The 26,563-nt window shown below is 48.4% G+C and overlaps 2 protein-coding genes across 4 annotated transcripts in view; one reads left to right on the top strand and one right to left on the bottom strand.

Annotated features, from left to right (window-relative positions):
* Positions 1-484: 484 nt before the first annotated feature.
* On the bottom strand, positions 485-21,216 carry LOC143833265 (17-beta-hydroxysteroid dehydrogenase type 6-like). 2 transcript variants are annotated; one of them, XM_077328872.1, is made up of 5 exons: positions 21,092-21,216; positions 9,252-9,573; positions 7,467-7,725; positions 5,215-5,372; positions 485-3,104 (listed from the first exon to the last, which is right to left on the bottom strand). In XM_077328872.1, the coding sequence occupies exons 2-5, from the start codon at positions 9,562-9,564 to the stop codon at positions 2,887-2,889; spliced, it is 948 nt and encodes a 315-aa protein (XP_077184987.1). In that variant the 5' UTR covers positions 9,565-9,573; positions 21,092-21,216; the 3' UTR covers positions 485-2,886. The 2 variants fall into 2 exon arrangements, with proteins under 2 accessions (XP_077184987.1, XP_077184986.1); XM_077328871.1 differs by lacking the exon at positions 21,092-21,216 and adding an exon at positions 11,941-12,188.
* A 33-nt stretch (positions 21,217-21,249) lies between these two features.
* Positions 21,250-26,563, top strand: part of LOC143833264 (retinol dehydrogenase 16-like) — a 45,108-nt gene continuing 39,794 nt past the window's right edge. The window contains exons 1-2 of one of the 2 annotated variants that reach the window (XM_077328861.1): positions 21,250-21,408; positions 24,301-24,431. In XM_077328861.1, the coding sequence (XP_077184976.1) occupies positions 24,377-24,431 (55 nt within the window). In that variant the 5' untranslated portion in view covers positions 21,250-21,408; positions 24,301-24,376. Of the gene's footprint in view, positions 21,409-24,300; positions 24,432-26,563 lie in introns of those variants that run through there. The other variant, XM_077328866.1, reaches the window with a different exon arrangement.

Below are 26,563 nucleotides of genomic sequence, written 5' to 3' on the forward strand. Positions count from 1 at the left end.
TTAAGATCTGACAGACACAAGTTTGGGTCTCCATTCTGCCATGAAAGCTCCTTGGGTGACTATGGGTCCAAAGTCTCAGGACTTTGAATTTCAGGCTTAGATTGTGCAAAACCATGAGATTTTTTATCTGTTTTAAACCTTTCTAATAATTGTGCATAGAAAAACCATTGACAGCAATTCATTCTGGAAGTCTCCCCCTGCATGAATTTCTGGAACAGTTTATACAAATGAATAACTGGAACAGAAACTTTTGGCTGCATCAGTTGTATATACATTAAAACTAACGTAACAGTTAACAAGATAAAAACAGCACATCTTATAAACATGCAGGCAGATCTGCTAAAACAATAAATAACATGATTTTTACAGTGAAGTCTAAAGCAGCTTTATGAGATGGTTGGGCATACAAAAATGTATGTGTGTGCGTGATGGTAAAAGCCACTTTCCCTTGTCTGCTGTCATCACAAACACAACAATCCAGTGCTGGTATTTGTTTGTTTGTTTATTTATTTATATAATCATATTTATATACCACCACTCCCAGGAGTACTGGCTAGTGGCGGTTTACATACAAGATAAAAAACCCATATGTATAAAACCAAATAAAACATTCTAATAATAAAATTCCAAGTTAATTATCAAAAGATCACTTAAATTTCCAAGATGGCAGTGCAATGCTATCTGATGTTGTCCACTGAGCCTGGATCTCATAAAAGTGCTGCATAACAGCGCTGCCAATATCAATCTTAAAGTGCTGGTATTTGTTTATTTATTTATTTATAATCATATTTATATACCACCACTCCCAGGAGTACTGGCTCATGGCGGTTTACATACAAGATAAAAAACCCATATGTATAAAACCAAATAAAACATTCTAATAACAAAATTCCAAGTTAATTATCAAAAAATCATTTAAATTTCCAAGATGGCAGTGTAATGCTATCTGATGTTGTCCACTGAGCCTGGATCTCATAAAAGTGCTGCATAACAGCGCTGCCGACATTAATCTTATAGAATGACAGAGGCATATCAAACATCAAGAGCAGGAGGAGAACAGCAATTAGAGGAGACGAGTAGCCCAACTTTGTCACCCTGTTCTTTCCATCTGGCCTCAACCAAACACCCGGTGGAAGAGCTCTGTTTTGCAGGCCCTGCGGAACCCAGAGAATTCCAATAGGGCCTGCAGCTCTTCCGGGAGCTCATTCCACCAGGTAGGGCCAGGACCGAAAAGCACTTGGCACTGGCCGAAGCCAGGCATACTTCCCTGGGGCCTGGGATCATTAGCAAATTCATACCTGCCAAGCAGAGCACCCAGTGTAGGACATAAGGAGACAAGTGGTCCGCAGGTAGGTAGGACCCAAGCCGCATATAGCCTTAAAGGTCAAAAACAATACCTTGAACTTGATCTGAAAGCAGACTAGCAACCAATGCAGCTGTCTCAGCAATGGCTGGACATGGGTCCTTCAAGATGATCCAGTGAGCGGATGGAAAGCAGATGGTGCTGGTGGTCAGTGTCTCTTAGTAAAGGTTTAAGTGCAAGCAACAAAAAACGAGACACAGCATTATTGTCAGACCAAGGGCCAAAATATACATTGTATGCAACATGAAAAGGGTCACGGGTCCCTGCCTTGATTCTCAGTCACATGTTTATGTAGGAATCGGGAAATGATGTGAGGGGTAAGGAAGGGCTTCCCTCCTGTTCCAATTTCACCTCCAGGAAATCACCAGGGGACCACATATGAAATCGAAGGGAAGAGCAAACAGCCTGCGGTCATTTCTGTGGGTGAGAAGCCTGAAGTCCCCCCTTCACAATTTTGTTTGGAGCTGCATGAGAGGTTTTGAAAGATTAGTATTCATGTGATCATGTGATTGACAAGCATGGCCACCGCCATTAGACAAGTGGCCGAATTTGCCTGGGAGGGCGAGGAAGGCACAGAAAGAGAATGGCTTGTTTCCGCAGAGGAAGCCCTGCATGGTGGGAACCAGCTATCACGGGGTGGAGGAGGAGTGTTCGCACCAGCAAAACAAACCACGGACCCTAATCTGGGGAACAGGCATGGTTTTGGATCTGCCCAAGGGTTGCCTACACTCATTTGCATAACAATAAAAGCTGTGGCCTTTATGCCAAAATATATAAACATTTTGTCAATGTGTTCCCTGTATTCCTGATCACGCTCCCCCTGCCCTACTCATGTCACAAACATATTTTGGCCCTAGATTTCAATCTAGGGTGGGGCTGGTCAAATGCTGGGAGACCCCCTTGGAAACATTTTAAGGAACCTTCCATGAAGGGCTGGAGAAATTTACATAGTAGTGTAGTTCAGCTGTTAATTGATAAATCATGGCTTGGATCCACCAGAACCTTCCACTGACAAAATAGATTTTTAACAGTGGGCTGGAGCTCTCTCACCTCTACCCTCCCACTGAAGCAAAAGATTTTGGCTCCTGAGGAACAGAGAACCCTCAGAAACACAGTAAGGGGGGAATCAGTGACAGTTACTCCCCCTTTCTATGGAAATCCTTAGGAGCAGCGGTCCGCAACCATTTTTCCATTGTGGACCGCTACCAAATGGGTGGGGGGGAGAGCGACCTGGGCCCCCGCACATGCATGGCAGCCCCCGTGCAAACTAGCATGCGTGGACCTTGGGGACCACTGCTTAGGAGGATCCACATATCTTGTTGTTAATTAATAACACAGTTCTTGAATCTTCTGTCTTATTTACAGAGTGTAAGAGCATCATTCCCATTCTAGGTTTGAGGTTTCTAAGCAGCGTGACTGGACAATAAGGTGATTAAGCCAAGTGAGGGAGCAGCATAGAACTCAACAGGAAACAAAAGTGCCTGCTTGTTCAGATGGCAGTCGTGCTGTTTCTAGAAAACCAGCTATATCCCCTGTGCTGGTTTGGGCAAATGACGGGTCATTAGATAGTCTGCCACTGTGGTTGGTAAGTAAGAGACGGGAATGTAGAAGAGTTTCGCATCCCACCCTGCAGAGTAACGAGTGCGAGGGTGGCAGGACGTCAGAGCATGTTCCATGGTGTCAGTCACCAAGCTGAGATCCAGACTTCCTGAATGGAGAAGGTCTTCCATTTGTCTGTAAACTGGGTGTGAGAAATACAAAGCACAAGACAAGTTAGTTCTGTGGTGTGGGGGACGGCTTGAAATTTTTGGTAACTGAAGGAGCACTGAGAAGCACACATTGGTTTACACACTATACTACTCCTCTGGAGCCACTGCCCCAGCAGAGAATTTGGAATGAGGAATATATGGGTGAGACTTTCTCTTTCCTCAGAAGGATTTCCTGGTCCAGCCTAGTCTCCACCAGATATAGGCACAGCTCTTATGAGAAGCAGGACATATTTCATGATACTTGATGGTCAAAGGCTCATTTTAAGGGTTAACCTAGAAGAGGAGGGTAAGCATAACCAAGTGAAAGGGATGGGGTGGGGGATGGGGGGATGATATGCCAATTTTCCTGACACACGATAATGAAAATGGATTCTGCACTGTCATGTGAATTTGCACTCTGTACCATTTAATATAGAGTGTGAAATGGGCATGTCTGTTGCAACTTTACAAAGTATTAACTAGCAAATAGTTAGGCCTATTGTTTTTTTTTCAGCAGAGGCACGCATTATTATTATTATTATTATTATTATTATTATTATTAAATTTGTATACCATCCTGACCCCCTGGAAGCATGCCTGGCCTCGACCAGGGCCAGGGCCTTATCGATCTTGGCCCCAACATGGTAGAATGAACTCCTGGAAGAGCTGAGGGGCCTGACAGAACTATCACTGTTCCACGGGGCCTACAAGACTGAGCTCTTCCTCCAGGCATTTGGTTGAGGCCGGGCTAAGGAAGATCTGGGTCCCTTCTTGAGAGGCCCTCTGGATGCCCATCTGTCTAGGCAGGTAGCCTCCCCTGAGGCCAGTGGGCAGTGTGAACTGGGTCTGGATTGGTAGGTTAGGAGGGAACAGATGGGATTATGCTGCTAATAGTATGATTTATTTCATTGTTTTATGGGTTTTAATGTAAACCGCCTTGAGCCAGCACGTGGAGGAGTGGCAGTTGATACATTTAAATATAAATAAAATAAAAATAAATCCTCCTGCAAGTGGTTCAGGGTGGTGAACAACATGAATCAAATAACACATATAGTAAAAGTTTAAAATATTCTCATTAAAAGTTAACAAGACTTATTTAAAACTGTGTTTCAGCAGTTGTCTGATCCTGGTAGACTTTGACTCTGCCCAATTGATCTGCTATGGGCATTTCATCTGGGGAGGCATTTTGGTGGGCACCCCTTAAATGTTACCAGTTCATTGGCTCCAACCAGAAGCTTGGCCTCCTTATCAATCCCCACAACATCATGGGAAGACCACTAAAAGGGAGAGTGAGTGATCTTCCGTCTGGCAGAAAACTGAGGGAAGTGTGGTAGCTCCAGGTGGTATCTGGAGATACCCTGGTATTACAACTGATTTCCAGACGACAGAGATCAGTTCAGCTGGAGAAAATGACCGCTTTGGAAGGTGGACTTTATGGCATTATACTTCGTCCCTCCCCTATCCAAGACTCACCTTCCTTAGGCTTCACCCCAAAAATAGTCAGGTATTTTCCAACCTGGAGCTAGCAACCCTAGGTGTGGTATACTCCAAGCTAACTTTGCATCTCTCCTTTTGGACTAAATGCCCAATTAAGCTGGGTTCCTTGCATGCCCTTTCCAGGAGCTGCAATGGAACCTCGTTCTGAGAGTTGGGAAGGCAAATTTCTAAATTTAAAAGGAGGAGTACTTCTCCATTACACAAGGGACAGACTAGCTCCTGGACCACTCTTTAAAACTAACCCAAAGAGGATGCATCTGAGATTATTCTTGATGCATCAAGGCTGAAGCTTCTTTGAGCCTGAGAATTCTTGGTCCTTCTGTTTAGCACATTTTCATCTTGCTTTTCTTCCAAGCATCTCATGGTGGCGTTTATTGTCCCCCCTTGCTCCATTTTATGTTCACAACAAACCCATGAGGTAGGCTAGGCCAAGAGACAGTGACTGGCACCACACGTTTTATGGCAGAGCGGGGGCTTGAAGCCAGTTCCCCAAGATCCTGATCTTATACTATACCATAGTGCCTCCTACTTTATAACTGTTCCCTCCTATATGTCTCGTCACCCACAATTCTCAACACGAGAAGTAATTTTCTTATTATAACTCACAGGTCTCAAAAAACTCCTGCCCATATTGTGCTTTGACGTCAGCAGGCAACTGCGCCCAGGCATCCTTGAGGCTGCTTTGTAACTTCGTCGCAATGGATGTACAAAAAGCGCCAGGCTCAACAATGCTGACGTGGACCCCAAAAGCAAGCATTTCTCGCCTGAATTGGAATCAAAAGATCAAGAAATTAGACCCCCAACTGAAAATCAGTTTGTTTTCACTTGGACAATTGTTTTGGTTTCCACTGATTTCAATTAAAGACGCATTCATGGCTGTAGCTTATTTTTCCATTCCTTTTGGTTATAATCATCAGCGATTGAACTGCGCTCCCAGAGGATCCTCCCTGCCAAATTTAGATGGCTTCTAGTTTTATGACCCTGATGTCTGTTTTCCATTTGAGATGAAAGCAGGGTGTAAACTGCACAGAGCTTTTATTCCAACCCCAGATCAATTCAGTCCCTGCCCTCTACACAGAATGCGATTTCCGTTTGGATTTGGGGTGATTTAAAATTTCCTTCTGCAGCAAGAAGGATTGATCCGGAGTGACCCTACCTTTATTGTGCGATATCTTAGAGTACTTTTAACCCTCAATATTTAAAGGCTGTTTTGAATCTGGGCTCTCCTCTGTGGTAGAGGACCCGTGATTGGCCATAGGTGGTCATGTGACAAACGTGCCTTAAAGGAGAAGCCCCTAATTTCTCTCAACTTCTGTTGGTCCTGGATTTTTTCTCCCTTCTCTGTCTTTTTCCATCATCTCCCCTCCACCCCCCTCCAAGAAAAGAAAGAGATTCCTTGCTTGGCTCCTCTCTCCCCACCCTTCAAGAAAAGAAAGAAAAAGTCTTGTCCCCCCCCCTTCTGAACTACCCTAACCACGTGCAGAATACTTTCCTGTTTCAATGGGGAGGGGGGGAGAGGAAGACCCGAGTTCAAAGCGATCTGAATTCAACAGGATTGACAATGGAATAAACAAAGTAAGTGCAGACTCTGCCTAGGTTTCCTCTTCCAAGTCACTTAGATGGTGAGGAATTACGGGCTGCAGCAATAGAAGCCACTGATGACTCCTGATATTCCTGGGTCTCCCATCTCTCTTCCCCAGCAGTCATTTCTAAGCGCAGGGAGCCACAGGATCCATAGGGAATAATAACCATGTGCATTGAAGGATGCAAGGGGAAGGGGAAGGGGAAGGGGGGATACAATGATGTGTAAGCCACTTTGAATTCCCATTGGAAAGAAAGGTGGGAGTATGAGTGATGTAGCTACTAGCTACATAATAATCAGCCTCTTTGTTCTGAAGTAGAACTCTGCTCATGCAAGTCGCAGGAGTGATCAATTTTATCCTCTTCCCCAGCACAACCTCCTGACTTGCATGGATGCAAGCCCCATGCAAGCCCTGTGAATTCGGAAATAAATTTGCTTGGAGTTGAGCCTGTGCTCTGCTGAAGCTTCATAGGACAGAAGCCATTACTTATTACTGATAAGAACATAAAAAGAGCCCTGCTGGATCAGACCAGCGGTCCATCTAATCCAGTATCCTGTCTCACACAGTGGCCAAGCAGTAATTATAGAGAGCTAACAGGAAGGCATAGATTCAAATGAGTAGCCGTGTTGGTCTGAAGTAGCACAATAAAATCAGAGTCCAGTAGCACCTTTAAGACCAACAAAGATTTAATCAAGGCGTGAGCTTTCGAGTGCAAGAACCCTTCGTCAGACAGGCATAGAGACCACGGTCTTCCTCTGATGCTCCCTCCAAGCACTGGAATTCAGAGATTTGCTACCTGTATATGAGACAGGTGGCTGAGAAATATTGTAATTATAAAGTTCCTCAACAAAAGTAAAGACAGTTCACTAAGGGGACTATTCAGGTAGAAAACTGCTCCAGAGGAAAGGATGCATATCTTCTCATTTTAATCAGAGTCCAGTAGCACCTTTAAGACCAATGGGGATTTATTCAAGGCGTGAGCTTTCGAGTGCAAGCACTCTTCCTCAGACTATGCTTGCACTCGAAAGCTCACACCTTGAATAAATCTTGTGCTGTTTCAGACCAACACAGCTACCCACTTGAATCTTCTCATTGAATCTTCTGCTTGAATCTTCTGCTCAATGCAGGATCAGCCCAAAGCATCCTAAAGCTTCCTTACCCAGGAGCTGGTCGATTTAGTATGGCTCACAGACTCAGGTTACACTTCAGATTTACCTGGAGAAGCACTTGCCAATTAACCAGCTAAAAGATCAAACATCTGAGTTGCTCTTTTACCTGAGACTGTCAGAGAACGCTTCGACGCCGAACTTGGCTGGACAGTAACCTCCACCAAGCATCGCCAGTCTTCCCATCACACTGGCCACGTTGACCACTCTCCCTCTGGCTCTCTTCACCAAGGGTAACATCTGCAGTGTCACGTCAATCACGCCAAGCAAATTGACACTTAGGATTGTCATGAAGTCTTCCTTAGTCAGCCACTCATTGGGACAAGTTGGTGTAGCTATGCCTGCATTATTTACTACACCCCAGAGCCCTGTGTGAGGAAACAATATACATACGTATTTTGTGTGTGTTGTTCTTTGGTGAATAGAGGTGATCAGACTTCTATATAGCAAATGAGGAGACATTTCCTTGCTTCTTCAATGGGTACTAGAGTTGGGAAATAAAGATGACTGTAGCACATTTTTGGCCACCTCATGAGAAGGAAGGACTCCCTGGAGAAGAGCCTAATGCTGGGAGCGACTGAGGGAAAAAGAAGAAGGGGGCAACAGAGAATGAGGTGGCTGGATGGAGTCACTGAAGCAGTCGGTGCAAACTTAAATGGACTCCGGGGAATGGTAGAGGACAGGAAGGCCTGGAGGATCATTGTCCATGGGGTCGCAGTGGGTTGGACATGACTTTGCAACTAACAACAACAGAGGTGGTGTTGGGATATGTTTTTCTATCCCTCTGGGATTCAATGCTAGTGAGTATTTAAAAAGTGTCTATTTAAATCTTTACAACTATATATAAACTGCACTTGATGACTTGACATCTGAACCCTATGGAGAAAAAGAAGATGGACTCCTAACTTTTCTGCTTAGGCTGGGTTTTGATTTCCCTTTTTGGTTTTGCATTGTCCTCTTAAGTAACTTGTCATCCTTGTGGGGCGAAAACTAAAACATATCCAAGCAACTGGGGGACTAACTAAGTCCATGATGTACTCGGATACAGAATTGAAATCGAGTGTTGCATCCAATTTCAGGGACAACAGGGTGCTTGAATAATATATGACGGTGGTAATGCTACCTGATTCACAGGGATGCCAGCCTCCAGGTGAGATATGGGGACCCCCTGAAATAACAGTGGGATTTCAGACTACAGAGATCAGTTCCCATGGCGGGAGGGTGGGTTGGATGCCACTGAGATGCCTGTCCCCCCAAATCTCTAGGAGTTTCCCAGCATGGAACTGCCAACCCTATCCAACCCTCTCGCCCCACTGGTGGCCAGGGTGGAGCTGGTAACCCCAGTGATTCACAACTGGAGAATGCAAAACTATCATAATGTGACCCCAAAAGGCTTGTGGAGCTAGAACTCTGCACAGGCAACGTTAGCAGAGTTTAACCTTCAAATGAGCTTGTCTTTCAAATGAGCTTGTCCCAAGAGATTCCCCACCTACACAAAAGTTCTCACCCCAAACATCTCAAAATATTAAGGAGCCTGAGGTCCTATTATGGGCAGTAGTGCAGAAATTGCTGTCTTAGCAGCTACTCCCAAACTGTTCGTAAGATTGCAAGTCTCCCACTGGGTCTCTACAGCTGGGTGTTTGACATTATCAGGTGAGAACTGTTCCTTATTTTAATATTAAGATTATAGTCTGCCTTCCTCCTAGGACTCAAGGTAGGTTACATAAACTTCCTTTCTTGCATTAAGCCTCTCTTAAGGGCAAATCATAGTGTTATTTTTAAAAATTCAGGCCAATTGGTAATCCTACCAAATTCAAGGAATATTTGAAGCCAGTTATTCATGTTGTTGGTTTTGCCTGCACACACACTAGTTATGGCATGATGAAATAGTCACCTTTGTCCCCCACGCATCCTTTTGCCCACTCAGCCGCTGCAGCAACACTTTCGGTGCTGGACACATCTAAGATCCTGGTCTTCAAGCGGTCGGATGTGGCCTTCTCCAGCTCCTCAGCCCCCTTCTGGGTGAGACATCCTGCTAGGACCCTCATGCCCTTGAGATCCAGCTGCCTGGCAAGCAGGTTCCCAAAGCCAGAGTCACAGCCCGTGATGAAGACGTATTTCTCCGTCAGGTTCTCCACCGTCTGTCTCTCCCGGTACCATCGGCGAAAGTAGTAAAGGACCAGCAACACAGCCAGGTAGAACCACATGGCAAAAAGCTTCAGGGAAGAAATGAATGAGAAGAGAGTATGAGAAAGTGGATAAGGAGCCATTAGGCCTGAGTGTCTAATACAACCTTTCTCGACTTTTTTACCACTGAGAAACGCGTGAAACATTCTTCTGGCTTCAACCCCCCCCCAGAAGTAGCATGATTGTACAGAATGTGGTTGGGGAGCATAGCTGTGGACACACACATCCAGGGCCCGTCCCCTTCCCACCCCCTCCAGGCCCATCATTGGCCATTTTTGGAGGGTGGGGCAGTTTAACAATTTTTAAAAATTAATTTACTCCCATCCATTGAGGAAACCCTTCCAGGGCTGTCAAGAAGGGCTGGTTTATCCATGTAGCACATGTAGTACATTGTATAGGCCCGACACTGCCAGGAGGCCTGCACAGTGCCTCCCTCCCCCCATGGATCAGTATTGTAGCCTCTCTCCTTCCCCCTTTCCCCTCTTTAAGGACACTTAAAGAGGGACACCACTTTTCACTGTAGGGGGTCCCTTTGTCGCCCTTTGTCACCAGTCTGGCTGTTCCCCCCCCCCAATTGTACTCTGCTTGGCTCCCCACAAATCCTTAAATTGGATCTGGTGCAAGAGGTCCCACAAATCCTTAAACCACTCCTGCCATCAAGAAATCCCAGGGTTTCACAATGACTTTTATTCATTAGGTAACTTGCTGCCTAATAATCCAAGATGACCAATTGATATTTCATCAGCGAGAGAGAGTTGGGAAACAGTTGCTTTGACAGACACAAGAACTTAGATCCCATTTAAGACAGCCATCATTTTTCTGCACAAGACTGCAGTTTTTTAGAGCAGGAAGCCCCCAGCTTTTGCACAGGTTGCCAGACTCCAGGTGGTGACTGGAGATCTCTGGCTATTACAATTGACCTCCACATGACAGAGATCAGTTCGCCTGAAGAAAATGGCTTCTTTGGGAGGTGGATGCTATGGCATTATACCCCATTTAAGGCCCTTCCCTCCCCCAACACTGTACTCCTCAGGCTCCCCCGGTCAGTGTTTTTCAACCTTCTGACTATGGAGGGCCCACTGAAGTATTCTTCAGGCTTTGAGGACCCCCGGAAGTGATGACTGCTGGCCACACCTCCGGAAGTCATGTGCCACTGGATGTGACATCACCAAGACACTCCCACAGGATGTGACATCAACAGACCACTCCCACCACACTGGTGGTGTTACCAGGCCTTTTCCTGTGTCACCAGAATCAACATATCTATTAGAACGATCCCACCCCTACCTACATTTGACTTTCACACACTGCTAGACATCCCAGCGGGGGTGGGGGGTGGAGGCTGGCCAAAATCCAGGGTCCATCAGGAGGCCCACCAGCAGGGCCAGAATTCCAGAAGCATTTCCCCAGTATCCATGCAGAAGAGGCCAGCAAGCGATATCCTCTAGTGCAGGGGAAGTCAACCTGTGGTCCTCCAGATGTGCATGGACTACAATTCCCATGAGCCCCTGCCAGCAAATGCTGGCAGGGGCTCATGGGAAGTGTAGTCTATGCACATCTGGAGGACCACAGGTTGACTACCCCTGCTCTAGTGCTTTACTAACCACCCAAGGATTCTTTGGTGATTGTTTTCCTTCAGACCCAGATGTCACATTCTGCTATTTTTTAGCACATCACAGGAAACCCCCACAACACAAGAGCTCTAAGGTGTTTGTTTCTTTTGCCCACGCGTGAATGCACACAAAACCACACAGGCACATAAAGCAAGCCCCGGGAACTGTCCAAACAGTCACACCACCTAGGATAATGCACTTTCAATGTGCTTTGGCAGCTGGATTTTCCTGTGCGGAACAGGAAAATCTACTTCTAAAGTGCATTGAAAATGCATTATCACTTGTGTGCAGAATAGGACCTGGTTGCAAGGAGCAGAGAAACTGCCATGCCGCACTAACAGTTGTGACTCTGGGAGAGCCTGTTTCAAGCATCCCCCCCCCCACCCACTTTAAGCAACAAACACATTTTGCCCCGCCCCATTAAAACAATACTTAAAAAAAATGCAGTTGGCCAAAAATAGCTTGTCAAGTGACTTCTGGAGGATGTAACTGAAAACTTTCCTTTCCTCTGTGGGGGGCCGAAGCTGCTTGGGAGGGTCTGTTTTCGAGCCGCTGCTGCTGCTTTGGCCCCCCAGCCGTAGGGTCCGGTCGCAACCTGCCGGGCAGCCCGAAGCGGCTCTCTGGGGGAAATCACGGCGAAGAGCAGGAGCCCTCCCGCCCCACCCGGGGCCTTTTTGGCTCCGGAGACGATGCGCGCCGCTCGCTTGGGCAGCCAGCCGTGGCGCCGCCGTCCGCCTCCCCCCCCCCCCGGCTGCCCGGGCCGGAGTGCCCGGCGGGACCTACGTGGAGGCGAGCGGGAAGGGTCCTTTGGCGGACAGGATGGTCCCCAGGGACGGGGAAAGCGTCCGGCGCAACAACGGGCGGCAGCCGGCAGCTCTCTAGTGGCTGCAAGAGCGATGCCCTCGCTTGGCCGAGGCACGGCGCCACCCAGTTGGGCTCCAAAGCCAAGCCGAGCCCACGGGAGAGGAGCGGAGCCAGGCAACGCCACAGGCGGCGGCGGCGGCGCTGGAAAGCGGGCGGGGAGGAGCAAGCGGCTGGCGGGGGTGGAGGCGGCGGGGCGCAGCTATTCCGTCCGCCGCTGTGGCTTCGTCTGCTCCGCCGCCCCCAGGGCGACTTTTTTAAAGGGGGCTCCGCAGTGGGGGGAGTGGGGAGTGGGGCTTGCGCGCACGAGGATGCGCGCGCGGCTTTTCTTTCCTGATTGATTGATTGATTTATTGATTCCCCTGACTGCTGGAGAGGGCGGACTGGCTTGCCTGCTTGCCCGCTTGCCGTCCCCTGGATTGGCAAGAGGAAGAGGAAGATTGGGATAGGCGGAGGTGGGTGGGAGTGGGGCATGCCAGAAATGCCAGGGACTCCTTCCAACCCCCTGTTGGGAAACGCTGCTCTAGGGACTGCCCAACATGGAGCTGGTAACCCTAATTCTGTAGCGCAGCGGAAATGTCAGGCAGAGATCCGGCCCAGGAAAGCGTTCGGCTATTCCAAGCAAGGCAGGCAGCTGTGTTGCCAACTCTGGTACAGGGAACGCCTCGAGATTTGGGGGCAGAGCCTGGGTGCCACGACCCCAAGGTGCACTTCCGAGGAGACACAGAAAACGATCTGAGGCGGTCTTCAATAGAAAGTCCGTAAGAAAGCTTTAATCTAGTCCAGGAGAGCAAGAATGGGCAAACCAACACAACAGGCAACCATTGCTTAAGGCAGGTTACAGCTGTAGAGTCAGAATACATATAAGCTTTAGCCCAAAGCACCCCCATCCCCACCCATTCAGGCATTTTTTGCACCAAAAGATGTTCCCGTGGAAAAACCCTTTCATCCGCCAAAGTGAAAGCACCTCAGGATTTGACACATGCTTGCTCAACATTCCTCAAGGCTGCTTGACTTCTTTTCAGACACAAGCCACAGGAAGGGGTGAGAATTAACAGGCACAGCATGGAAAAATACTGAGACCCCGAGGATGAGGGGGTCCCCCAGGCTGAGGGTGCCGTAGAGTCCACTCTCCAAAACAGTAATTTTCTCCAGGGAGGCAGATCCTTGTAGTCTGGAGATTAGCTGGAATTCTGGGAGGACATCAGGCTTCACCTGAAGGTTGGACAACCCTGTAGGCAGCAGAGCCAGGCAGGTGGCAGCTAGGTGAGCAGAACTGTAATCCCAAGAAAAACAGGCTGCGGGTTGTTGTACAACTGAACAGGTGGGATGAAGTACTCAGTGGAACCTGTAAAGGAAATCGGAATAGTATGGGTGGGATTTGCTTCATCTCAGGAGGCCACTGGGAGAATCCCAACAATGGCACGTTTGCCATGAGGAATTCTAGCTGCTTCTCTGACTCTAGCAGCAGTCCTTGAGTGGCATTCCTGAAAGGCTTCAGGATGTGAAATGCCTGATCCTTCATTTGAAATAAATTGATGCCTTAAAATCATTATCACCCATTCCGGCCACCTCAAGAAGGACTCTCTGTTGTTCCATCAGCCTTTCTAGCATGAGATAGCTCGAATTCCCACTTTGTGCCTATAGTTTGCCCAAGGAATTCCTGTGAATATCCAAATATGCCTCCTTCTCCAAGAGCAGCGGATTACCGTTGACATTCTTATGACAGTGCGGTGTAGCCTGCCTGTGCATCTTGTACAGGACAGTAAGTGAATACTTTCTTACCAGGGTTAGGGAATTCCTCAAATCCTACGTGAATATGGGTGTGATACATACAGCAGATGCTCACAAATGTCTCTAACCTCACTGCCTCGGCCCTTGACACCCTGTGTGTTAGATGAGGCTGAGAGAGCCCTGAGATTACTGCCTTCCCTTTCCTCTCCCCACAACAGACACCCTGTGAGGGAGGTGAGGCTGGGTGAGCCCTGATATTACTGCCTTCCCTTTCCTCTCCCCACAACAGACACCCTGTGAGGGAGGGGAGGCTGAGAGAGCCCTGAGATTACTGCCTTCCCTTCCCTCTCCCCACAACAGACACCCTGTGAGGGAGGGGAGGCTGAGAGAGCCCTGATATTCCTGCCTTCCCTTTCCTCTCCCCACAACAGACACCCTGTGAGGGAGGGGAGGCTGAGAGAGCCCTGATATTACTGTTCAGTCAGAACAGCTGGGTCAGAACAGTGCTGTGATGAGCTCAAGGTCGCACCCAGCTGGCTGCATGTGGAATCAAACCCAGCTTGCCAAATTAGAAGTCGCCACTCTTAACCACTACACCAAACTGACATGGAATATGGATAACTGAACACTACGGGGCCTGCAGGAACTTCCGGCGTTCCACAGGGCCTGCAAGACGGAGCTCTTCCGCCAGGTTTATGGTTGAGGCTGGCACACTAAGGAAGAGCTGGACCCCCCTGGGTTACTCTTATGGCGGGTTAATGGTCAGCAAACTCTTTTTTTCTGCCCCCATGGTCGACAGTGGGCCAGGTTTACTTTTATGTAGACTCCGCCGCTTCTGGACATCTTGTGTACTGATTTTGTGTATTTATTGAGTAGTTTGGCATTTGAGGGGTAGTTTTATTGCGGTTTTTATCTATGTTGTAACCTGCCATGAGCCATTTTGGGAGTGGCGGGCTAGAAATCAAATCATTATTATTATTATTTTTGTTGTTGTTAATAATACTACTAATAATAATACGAATATAAGAAGCCTGCTGGATTTGACCAATGGTCCATCTAGTCCAGGACCCTAGCTTACACTGTCTAGCCAGTTCCTCTGGATGGCCAACCACAAGGCCTAGAGACCTTCCCCTGATTTTGCCTCTGGCTTAGTGCCTCTGAATGTGAAGATAGACTTATCTGTACACCGCCCGTGGCGCCGCGGGCGCCACGGACTAAATAAAATAGTAAGGGGTTCTGGGGCGGGATGTGTCCGGGATGAGGAAGGGTCCGGATTGGACCCTTCCTCATGACAGACAATCAGAGGGACCAATCGGCAGGCGCGAAGCGCCTGCCGATTGGTCCCTCTGATTCCCAGCCCCAGTAACTGCGAGCCGTTGCTCCCGGCCTGACGCGTCAGGCCGGCCCCTGAGGGAGCCCCCGGCAAGACTCCAGCCGCCGAGAACCTCCAGCCGCCGAGACTCCAGCCGCCGAGAGGGAATCAGGGCCAGGCCGCGCCCGCGCGGCCCGATCCGCGGGCACAGCCCGCGGGTGTGGCCTGATCCGCGGGCGCGGCCCGCGGGTGCGGCCCGATCCGCGGGCGCGGCCCGCAAGTGCGGCCCGATCCGCGGGCGCGGCCCGCGGGCGCGGCCCGATCCGCGGGCGCGGCCCCGTGGGCGCGGCCGGGCGCGGCCCCGCGGGCGCGACCGGGCGCGGCCCCGCGGGCGCGCCCGGGCGTGGCCGGGCGCGGCCCGATCCGCGGCCGTGGCCTCCGAGAAGCAGCAGAAAGAACCCACCCCGCCCAGCCGCAGAAGATCAAAAAAACCCAGAGGAGCCGCCGCAGCCCAGCGCACCACGCCTGGGACTCCCCACCAGAAACCACGAGACGCCGAGGAGCCGCCACCCGCCTCCTCTTTCAGGTAGCCTGTCCCTTGCTCTGTCCCTCGCCTGCCCCTCGCTCTGGTCCCTGCCTGCTAGCGCCCATTGTCTTCTGGATACAATGGGCTTTTTTACTAGTCCTCCATAAATCTATCTAATCTCCTTTCAGTGCCATCAATACACTTGTCTATCCCTACATCCTCTGGCAGCAGATTCCACATTTTAATCGGTGAGTAAAAAAGTGTACTGTATCTCTTGCCCATCAGCTTCACTGGATGCCTTCGAATTCTACTATTTTGGGAGAGGGAGAGGGAAGTTTTCTCTGTTCATTCTCCTGAATAGCTTCTTGTGCTATTTCTAAAGGAAAAGGGGCAGTAAACTGTTAAGGAGAGTTACAATTTGGGTGCCAGGCAGCAGTAGCAATTGCTGACCTTACAGGGGAATTCATCTTTAAATCTCATGCAGGATGGAATGTGCAGGAATCATCTTGAGTAATATTGTCTGGGGTGTTTCCTGTTCTATGTCAGATCTGTGTCTTTGGTCTGCTTTCTGGACCTGTGTCTTGGAGTATGTTGAGGAGAGCCCCACCTAGCTTGAAACAGGAGAAAACAGAGGCACTCACCATGTATGGTAACCTCACTTACTGGAATTGCCTTCTCGCAGATTTTTATTTCATGGGTTCAGTTGATATTGTTTAAATTCACTGAGTAATGGAAATGTGAACAATGGTTCATTTCTGTGGGTTGAGATATTAGGAGTTAAAAGTTCCGGAACAGTTATATTAGGAATAATATTTTAAAAGCTCAAATGGAAATAGAAAGTATAACGTCAGAAGATTAGGAAACAAAGCTGCATAGCCCCAGTTATACTGAGCAATAGTGTTAGAAGTTAGCGGTCCAGATAGCTGGCCTGTTTCCACGTGCAAAAATGGTTCTTCACATAGCTTTCGTTGTTGCTGCTAATGCACAATGGATTAATACACAATCCTCACACATTTTCACAGCACTTTCCTTTTCACCACCACCCACAACTGTCATTCTCATCCCTACAGATGGAGTGCTTTAAAAAATTAGTAATGACATTATTGTAGTGCTATAATGAATTCACCTATTTTCGGCTGAGTCTGTTGGTCTAGCTGGACCTTCCCTACCTTTGTAGCAAGCTTCTTAGGGGGTGTTGTTTTTCCAGTTTAGGGGTGGGCTCTTGAATTACCAACCTTTCTCAACCTTTTGACCATGGAGGAGCTCCTGAAATAATTTTTCAGACTTCGAGGAGCCCTGGAAGTGATGTCAGGTGACCATGCCCCCTACCTTGCTCCCAGAAGTGACATCACTCCCCCCCAGACTTCGCCCTCCTTTTCCTCACTCCTTGACTACTACTGTAGTGGTTCTGCCTCATGTAGGCTGGAAAAAAGGGCAGGAGCTGAGAAGACAGCCTGGACCCTCTCCCCCCCCCCCCACACCACTTCAAGGCTCCTGCAGACCCTCTTCAGAACTCCCACAGACCCCCCTGTTTCGGAATCCCTGCATTAGAGGATGAACAGAAGCTCATGAGCTCCTTCTCTTGGGCATCAACTGTGCCAACAAGGAGCTTATCCTTATCCATTGTTGTTCCTCTATATATTTCTGAAAAAGCCAAGGAGTGGGATGTGTCCGGCTGTCCAGGTTGGAATAGGGCCAATCAGGGTGCAGCCAGCTTTGTCCTGATTGGCCCTGCCCCTGCAGCTCCCACCCTCCATCCCTGGACTCTAGCTTCTTTGCTCTCTGACACCTCAGTGCCTGGAGCCAGCAGCAGGTAAGGGGAGAGGGCCTTGGGCAAAGGGTTGTGGTGAAGGGCTTGCTAATGAGGGCCTCCTAGCCTGCTATGCTGGGCCTACTGACGAGGGAATTCTGCGCCCGCTGTCACGCCGCTGCCAGCACTGCCCTCCCCCCCCCCCCGCGGTGCAGCGCTGGCTGTGCCCGGAGGGAACGGCCACCGAAGCGGCCGAATCGCGCAAGCCTTGAAAAGACCTGTAAAAATGGACCTTCACATCCACACAGTATCCAAATGCACTATCGCTGTGTTCTTTCAAAGTAAAATCATACCAAAACACAGCAGATTTGGAAAGCATCATCAGCAAAGCAGGGGATGGGTAGAGAATGACATCATGTGGATGCTCCTGAAATGGCTCTCAGGAAACCAAGACAGAGCAAAACATCCAGTTAGAAACAGTCCTGGTGTTCTAATCAGCTCCCTTCCATATGTAGCTCTGGGGTTTTGTCAGCATTGAAGATGACCGAGGAAGGATTCTCGGCATCTAAGATTTCTCTTCCATATGTCCAGCTCAGGGTAGCAGAGTAAACAAGGCACTGAGGCTGCACACCCTAATTTAAGAGTAGGTAAAGGGTTATCCAGGAATTACCATACTTTATAGTGTGGGGGAGAGATAGAGATAGGAGCTGATTACATGCCTAACTAAGACAGAGGGAGAGAGAGAGACCCTGGAACTGTAGCTTCTGAGAGGAAGCAGGAAATTGCCCCTAAGGGTAACAATCTGGAGACATTCAAACGAGTAGCCGTGTTGGTCTGAAGTAGCACAATAAAATCAGAGTCCGGTAGCACCTTTAAGACCAACAAAGATTTAATCTGGAGACAGACAAGGAAGGACACTTAACAGGAGAGAAGGTCCTGACCTCACTATTCTATCTAATAGTCTTCTTGCTGCCCCCTCAGGGTCTTCTTCTCTTCTTCTTTGTACACCAGACATTATCTATTCCAACACTAAGCAGTTGGAGTGGGTACAAAAGCTCCTGACCATTCCTAAGTAGGACATTTCTCAGTTGGAGGCAAACCCCTCCCCCTTATTTGGCCCATGTGAGACCTTCCACACATGTTGGATAATGCACTTTCAATGCAGCTTCAAAGCAGGTTTTCCTGTCCGTACAGGAAAACCCAGCTGCAAAAGCACATTAAAAATGCATTCGCCAATGTGTTTAGAATTAGTAGGTTCTGCTGCACTGCCTGATCAAGGGAAGGATGGGTGGGTAAGCTTTGCATGGCCCTTGCTTGTTTGGCTACACATCAAGGAATGTTTCACAAGGCCCTTTGGGGCAATGCAAGTTACTGTGCACCCTTCCCAAGCACCTCAGCATACTTCACTCCCACTCAAGTGGGGTGTTGCAAAAACAATTAATTTCTTGTGACCCATTATGCCTGGGCCAGAATGCCCATGCTGGTGGCAGCAGGGCATCAGGGTAAATCCCCGATTATGCATGCGCCCACCACCAGCGCGGGCATGGCCCAGCCCAGGGCCACGGAAGGCCCATGTTATCGGAACGCAGGAACTTCCGCAGTCCTCGGGATACTGCGGGCACTGGCAGGGGCTGAGGTGGGCCGGCACTGTGCATAATTGCCAGCACCAGGCCTTTTGGCCTGGCCCACACCTCTGTGAGCTCAGCCTGGCCCTTCCCCGCTCCCCCTCCCCACTCCCCCCTGGCCACTGCCACTTATACCACCCGTCAGCACCCCGAGCTTCCTGGCCCTGGTGCACAGAGCGTTTGTGCATGCTATGCCGGGGCATCCCCATACACCAGGGGAGTCTCACCCCTGTGCGTGCACGGGGAATGGTGGGGCATCCTGCCCCACCACAACAGCACAGCAGCAATGCAGAGTAGCGGCCGCCGTGCATAATAGGCCAGTGTGGGAAAAGTTGTGCAGTTCCACAGGGGGTGCTACTCTTCCCCGTGCTTTTTAACATCTATATGCGTCCTCTGGCTCAGCTGGTCTGGAGCTTTGGGCTGGGTTGTCACCAGTATGTGGATGACAACCAGCTCTATCCCCTAATGGATGGCTGCCCAGATCCCCCCCCCCCGAAACATAGGTTTGGAAGCTATAGGTTTGGATGGCCTGAGCAGGGTTGCCTGAAACTCAACCTCTCCAAGACAGAGGTCCTGCGGCTGGGTAAAAAGTGGTCAGATGAGGAAGCACATGTCCCACTCTAGCTGGGGTGCAGCTTAAAATCTCACTCGCTGCCAGGAACCTGGGGGCGATCCTTGATGCCTCCTTATCGATGGAGGCACAGGTCACAAGTGTAGCCCACCTGGCATTTCTCCATGCCTATCTGTACCCTGAGCACCTAGCCATGGTGATCCATGCGACAGTCACTTCTAGGATTGATTTCTGTAACTCACTTCATGCGGGCCTTCCCTTGTCCTTAACCTGGAAATTGCAGATGTTGCAGAATGCAGCTGCTGGGGTCCTCACTGGAACACTTTGGAGGGTCCATATCCAGCCAGTGCTGAGGCAACTGCATTGGTTGCTAGTTGGTCCCAAATCAAGTTCAAGGTTCTGGGCCCCAAATATTTGAGGGGCTGCCTATCACCTTATGCCCCCTGCAGGGCTCTGTGCTCTGTGGCTGCTAATCCGCTGGTGGTCCTCGGCCCACAAAAGCTATGCCTTTCTTTGACCTCCTGGAATGAGCTCCTGGCAGAGATGAGGGCTCTGATGGAGCTTTCATAGTTCCGCAGGGCTTTCAAGATGGAGCTCACCCACCAGGCATTTGGGTAAGGCCAAGACAGTTACAATCAGGGGCCCCTCCTTAGCTTAGCCAGGACAGCATGCTTCACCCCATGAATCCCTTGAGGTACTGGGTGGAAGGCTGTGTCTTTCTTCCTTTTAAAGTTTTCAGCAGTTTTCTTGCTTGGCTTCTGTGCCTTTAAGATCTGCATGAAAAACAGCATGTGATGCCAGCTGTAGATTTGCTTTCTTGGAAAGAGTTCAGTCAGGAAAACAAATCTGGCAAGGTCATACTGGTTGCTGTTAGTTTGGAGGCACGCTCAGTAATTTTCCCAGTAGAGGAAAAACAGATCCTAAAACATATCAGGGTCTAAGAGGAACAACATCTCCCAAATGTGATTATTGCGCGTCCCGGTTCTTTGCACAACAGACCTGAAATATGAATCGTGCCATACCCAGAGCATGTGCAAAAATAATATGGTGAAACATTCCCAGTAACCTCAAATCACCTCAAGAAGGATGCAATACATTGCTTGCAAAGCCACACACATTTCAGAAGAACATTTCCAGCCATGGCTGAGGAATTTCTGCGTGCTTCTTTTCCTGTTAACCTCATGGATTAGTTTTTACAAGGCCTATGACAAGGAGATTCTAATTACAAAGAGCAAAACAGTGAGATCTTTTGCATAGCTTTCAGGCACTCAAAAGCAGAAGTCCCGTATGTCCAGAAGATTTGTCGACCCTTGAGCTTAGCTCTGAAGAGTGCCTTTAAGGTCAGTCTGAGGCTCAGAACTTTAGCAGGTGGTCACTCACAAAAGATTTCCTCTGCTTATTTGCCCAGATCAAATTGCTTTTTAGGAAACACAACAACAGTGGGCAGAGTTTCAAAAACAAGTCTAGTGCCACACTGTCCAAGCTACAGGATTATGAATCGGATCAAAAGAAATCTATTAGTGATTGACTTGTGACTGGTAAATGAAAGTCTTACCAGATTCTGTAGCTTGAGAAGAGTTTCTTGCCCACGCTCTCCTCTCTCTTGCCAAGGTAGAGACACCTGACTGAACTCTGTACTACAAGTGATTGCTGGAAGCCCCTCCCTTTCAGCCAGGAATGTTTCTGTCTGGATCCAAATGCCTGTGCAGTTTCTAGATACTTTAGGGAAGCAGTTCTCAACTTTTTCTTCACTGCGACCCCAAATTCAGTGCCGAAGCCCAGCGGGGACCCAGACGGAGGAGCTGCCAGCTAGCACCGTGGAGGCGCATCCGCCAGCCCCCCCAGCTGTGGCCATGAGCGACCCCCCCGGAGGTGACTGGGGGGGGGTGAGGGCCCTGCCTGGGGGAGGGGGCTGCTGCCGCCACCATCACCACATCCACATTGCTCGCTGTCCTGCCCTGGGCCGGGCTTGGGCACGCGTCTTGCTCCCTTGGCTCGCCGCTATTCTCCTTTCTACCTTCTCCTTTCTCCTATTCTCCTTTCTACCTTCTCCTTTCTCCTTTCTACCTAAAGAGCCAATTTGGCGTAATGGTTAGGAGTGCGGACTTCTAATCTGGCATGCCGGGTTCGATTCTGCGCTCCCCCACATGCAGCCAGCTGGGTGACCTTGGGCTCGCCACGGCACTGATAAAACTGTTCTGATCGAGCAGTGATATCAGCGCTCTCTCAGCCTCACCCACCCCACAGGGTGTCTGTTGTGGGGAGAGGAAAGGGAAAGTGATTGTAAGCTGCTTTGAACCTCCTTTGGGTAGGGAAAAGCGGCATATAAGAACCAACTCTTCTTCTTCTTCTTCTTCTTCTTCTTCTTCTTCTTCTTCTTCTTCTTCTTCTTCTTCTTCTAACCACGGGGGGGGGGGGGTACACAGCAGCCCTGCTGCAGAGCACGCAGGGCTTGCCTGACTAAGTCGGGCAGGATAGGGCAACTTTGGACCCATGGGGGGAGGGGGTCACTTTCTTGCCAGCTCTGAAAGAGCTGAGTGAAGCGTTTCAGTGCATTTTTTGGCAGCTGCAACCTTCTGGGCAGGCTGGGCAGCTGCAGAAGGAGCCAGTGGGGAGCTGGAAATGTGTGGGCGCACACATGCGCACAACAATCAAGGTGGCGTGGAAGCAGGCATAGCCATAGCTCCATTGCCTCCGCGCACTGCTCGCCAGCTGCCACCACCCGCCTCCACACCCTGCCGCCCGCCACCGCGGCAGTGGGCAACCTGGTGACCCCAGGGAAGGGGCCAGGCGACCCCAAATGGGGTCCCAACCCCAAGGTTGAGAATCACTGCTTTAGGGTAAGGACACAATTGCTTTTATTAAAAATTGGAAGTGAGCTGTAAAAGGATCCAGCCTCAGTCTAGTCCATCAGGAGCTGCCAGCTGAGCTCCCACCACCTGGGCCAGTCTTGGGCTGGCTACCTTTGCAGTTCAATATAAAATGAGCTGCAATGGGAGCCAATCCCAGCACAAGTGGCATGGAACTGGCAGTTCCCCTTCAAGGGCTGATCTTGAGCCAGCTAGAATTTCACCCCCATGCCTGTCAGCTGTTAGGCTTAAATGTGTTGGGATTGCAATCAGCAAATAACTGGGTGAAGTCAGCCTTGAAGGGCTGTTGTTAAGCTGTTTAAGCAGCTGAGCTGTACCTGTGTGCTCACTAGTGCATGGAGTGGTCACAGGAAAGATTGCAATGGGAAACTTAGGAGCACACGTCCTGGGGATTCCTTTGTTTAAGGTAGGCTCCCAGCCATTTCCTCCTGCTTCAGGAAGAGGCAATCAGTGTGTGTGCTCTCAAGCAAGGAGCAGCCATTAGGCTCTCTGCTCTCTCCATGTGCTGATGTGTCGGAATGTAGTCTGCTCAACTCTGCCATAAAGGCTTGCAATGTGCTTTCATTGTAACTATCTTTTAAGCTTTTATACTCTGCTTCAATAAGATGAATATGCTCTATTTCGTAAATAATCTTTCATAGTAAAGATACTCTCCCCATAAACCTCAAAGTGCTGTGAGTCTGGATCTATGCCTCATCCATGAAATTAACTGATAACTGCATATTTTCAAATGCTCTACAAAAATTGAATCCAATAACACCTTTAAGACCTAAAAAGATTTATTCAAGGTGTGAGCTTTCGTGTGCAGGCACACTTCCTCAGACAAAATGGGAAGTGTGCCTGCACATAAAACGTCACAACTTGAATAAATCTTTGGGCATTTCTGCACATCAACAAAAACAGCGTTACACCAGCTGAATGGCGTAGCACTAAACATTATTGCGCCTCCAAGCCATTCCTCACCTTTTGCTGTCTAGCTTTTGCCTCCAGTCTTTTTGCGCTTCCCACCCTCTACAAGTGCTGCTGGAAATGGCGGAAGAAAGAAACATGCTTTACACATGACTCACTTCTGCCTGTCAATCAATCCAGGTAGCCAATCTCCTCCATGTTTTAAAGGTCCTGCAATGCCCGCTAATTTTTTTAAATTCATAGTTCTCTGTTTAAATGCATATAACTTTTAAAAATTAATCTCTGATTTGGCGGGGTAACTTTAGAGAGGCATGCTTTGTGTTACAACTTTGGGGGGGAAATTATTTCTGGCATTGCCTGCAAGCTTGTCTGCTCCAAGATGTTAGAACTATTAAAAAAGAAATTCCCATCCCCCAGAACAAGGGAGAGGTAGGGTGGGATGAGGCAGGCTACTTTAGCACATTTGAGCTTCCATACCTTTCCTCTGCTGGTTGCCTGCTAGTTGCTCTCCTGTGATGATGATGTTATCCATTCAGTTGTGTCCGACCCTCAGAGATTCTATAGGAAAGTTTTCACTGCCAGTACTCAGTCGGTTCATGGTCATCCCTGTACCGGCTTTGACCGTGTCGAGCCAGCGGATCCTTTGGCGACCACGTTTCCTTTTGCTGCTGACCATGCCGAGCATTAATGATTTTTCTAGTGAGTTGATGATGTGTCCAAAGTAAGTGAGCTTTAACCATAATATCTTGCCTTCTAATGACATAGTTGGTTTGCTCCTCCCAAAAACTATCTTGTTGGCATCTTTGGCTGTCTATGGTATTCGCGGCATTCGTTTCCAACACCATAATTCAAAAGCATCTATTCTCCTTCTGTCTTCTTTCTTCAGGGTCCAGCTTTTGCATCCATAGCTTGTTATGGGGAAGACAATGGTGTTGACTAACCAGCACTTTGTATTGAGGCTGATATTTTTGCTCCCACTAAATAGGTTGGTGAATCCACATTATGCAATTCCCCAACTAGCGCTTTAAAATGGAGGATGTAGCCAGCCGGTTACTGCCAAAATGCTGGATGTTGGTGACATCATATGGAGGGGCCATAATATAACGACTACGAAAGGTAAGCCTTTCACTACATTTAACGGGTGTGGAAATGCCCTTTGTTGGTCTTAAAGGTGCCACTGGACTCCATTTTTGTTGTGCTACTTCAGACCAACACGGCTACCCACCTGAATCTTTCAAATGCTCTGTTACTCTGTAGCTCTGCTTTTATGGAGAGACTCAGGACCTAGACAAGTTCAAAAGTCCCAACAGTGGTTATGGGCCCAGCATGTCTTTTGCTGCACAGAACGTATTCTCATTAGATAATTAAAAATAAATAAATATAGTTAAACCTTAAATCTCACAAGAGGTGCTGAAGGTTTTTTTTTTTTTTTTTTGCTCTGAAGCGCTGAACATTTTTTGGGGAGCAGAGAAAGCTGTACCCAGAGGACTGCTGGAAGCTGACCCAGAAATTAACTGCTGTTTTCTTCCTGAGACCAAGACAAAAAGCAAGACATTGGCTGGCAAGGATACCTACCAGGCCAATGGAGTCTCTGCATTAGAGCACAAGATACAAATGGAATTCAGGGGCAATTCAGAAGTCTATAGGCCTGCTGGCTAAATTAGAAGTCTCAGACTATTTGCAGTGGACACACTTGGCCTTGTTAACTTTTAAAGTGTTAGATTTAAAACATATGTTAAGAGAAGAGACCCCACAGAGATTATCCTGTATAGCCAAAACTGAGAAAAATATCAGAGCCCTTGCCTTGGGAAATTGTCTCCAATTTGCCTGAAAAAAGGAACTGGAAAATGGAGAGGCAGCGGCAGAAGAGCTACAATCACTTCATAAGGATAAGGCCTGAACATTTACCAGATTGCCACCTGGACACAAAACTACATGATGCAAATGGACATTCAAAATTCAACATAATGCAGAAGAGATTGAAAATGATAAGGCAAGATATGTTGCAAAATATGTTCTCAAAATATGGTGAGGACTATGATGAAATGCAAAACCACAATGGGAAACCAAAACCCAACCTAACGAGAAAAGTTAGGAGCCCAAAGGCTGAGCTGCAAATATATATATTTAATGTTTTTTTTACAAATATTTATTATATAAAGTGCACTAATTCAACATATTAAAAACATGGGCCATCCTGATTTAAAAACAACACATTTTTAACTGCACGTGAAATAGACTAACAGAATAGACCAAATGTGTTTTGACCCCGAGGGGCCTTCCTCAGTATACCGAGGGGCCTTCCTCAGTATATACAGTATACTCATGTATAAAATCAAAATCAAGAGGCTTGCTGGGTGGCAAAGAAAAATCTGTTAGGGACTGCTCTAACTAGCCTTCCTAATGTTAAAGTATCTGATTTGGAGCCCACCTAAAATACGCACTTCCTGAGGCCACCACTCCCAGCTTTTGCCCCGCTCTAAAATACGACTACATTCCCACGTGTATCAGAAAAAGAGGGGATTGGGGCACTCTGCCCTGGTGCATGTTTTAGAAGGTGAGCTCCAAATCAAATACTTTTTCTTTGCCACCCTGCAAGCATTTTGATTTTGATATTATACATGAGTGCATTCCTCACAATAATTTGACCACTGAGTATTATGATGAGACATTTGCTCCAGGAGAAAAGCATCCCACTATAAGACCATTTATGCACTGGAAACTTCACTGCCCCAGCTCCCGGTCAGGAGCAAAAATCGGGGGCAGATGAGGCGTACTGGGCCAAATGCTCCCCGGTGTGGGTGCAGGAAGAGGTGGGGCAACCTGCCACGAGACCTTGGGGTACTTGTGGATTGTAAGCTAAACATGAGCAGGCAGTGTGATGCAGCGGTAAAAAAGGCAAATGCCATTTTGGGCTGTATCAACAGAGGCATCACATCAAAATCACAAGATGTCATAGTCCCATTGTATACGGCACTGGTCAGACCACACCTGGAGTACTGTGTGCAGTTCTGGAGGCCTCACTTCAAGAAGGACGTAGATAAAATTGAAAGGGTACAGAGAAGAGCGATTCTATGATTCTATGGTTCTTCCAATGTGCCTGAAAGTATTTCTTTTAAAACAGCTCCACACTTGTTGCCTAATGAGGGGGAAACTCCTGGGGCCATCTGTTGTTTAATAGCACGGCTTCATGTACGTATTGATAACGTTACGCCACTCGTCATAGCCTGCGTGATCCTACACAACAT

This window comes from Paroedura picta, chromosome 3, assembly GCF_049243985.1.
Source record: "Paroedura picta isolate Pp20150507F chromosome 3, Ppicta_v3.0, whole genome shotgun sequence".
In the NCBI taxonomy this organism is placed as follows: Eukaryota; Metazoa; Chordata; class Lepidosauria; order Squamata; family Gekkonidae; genus Paroedura; species Paroedura picta.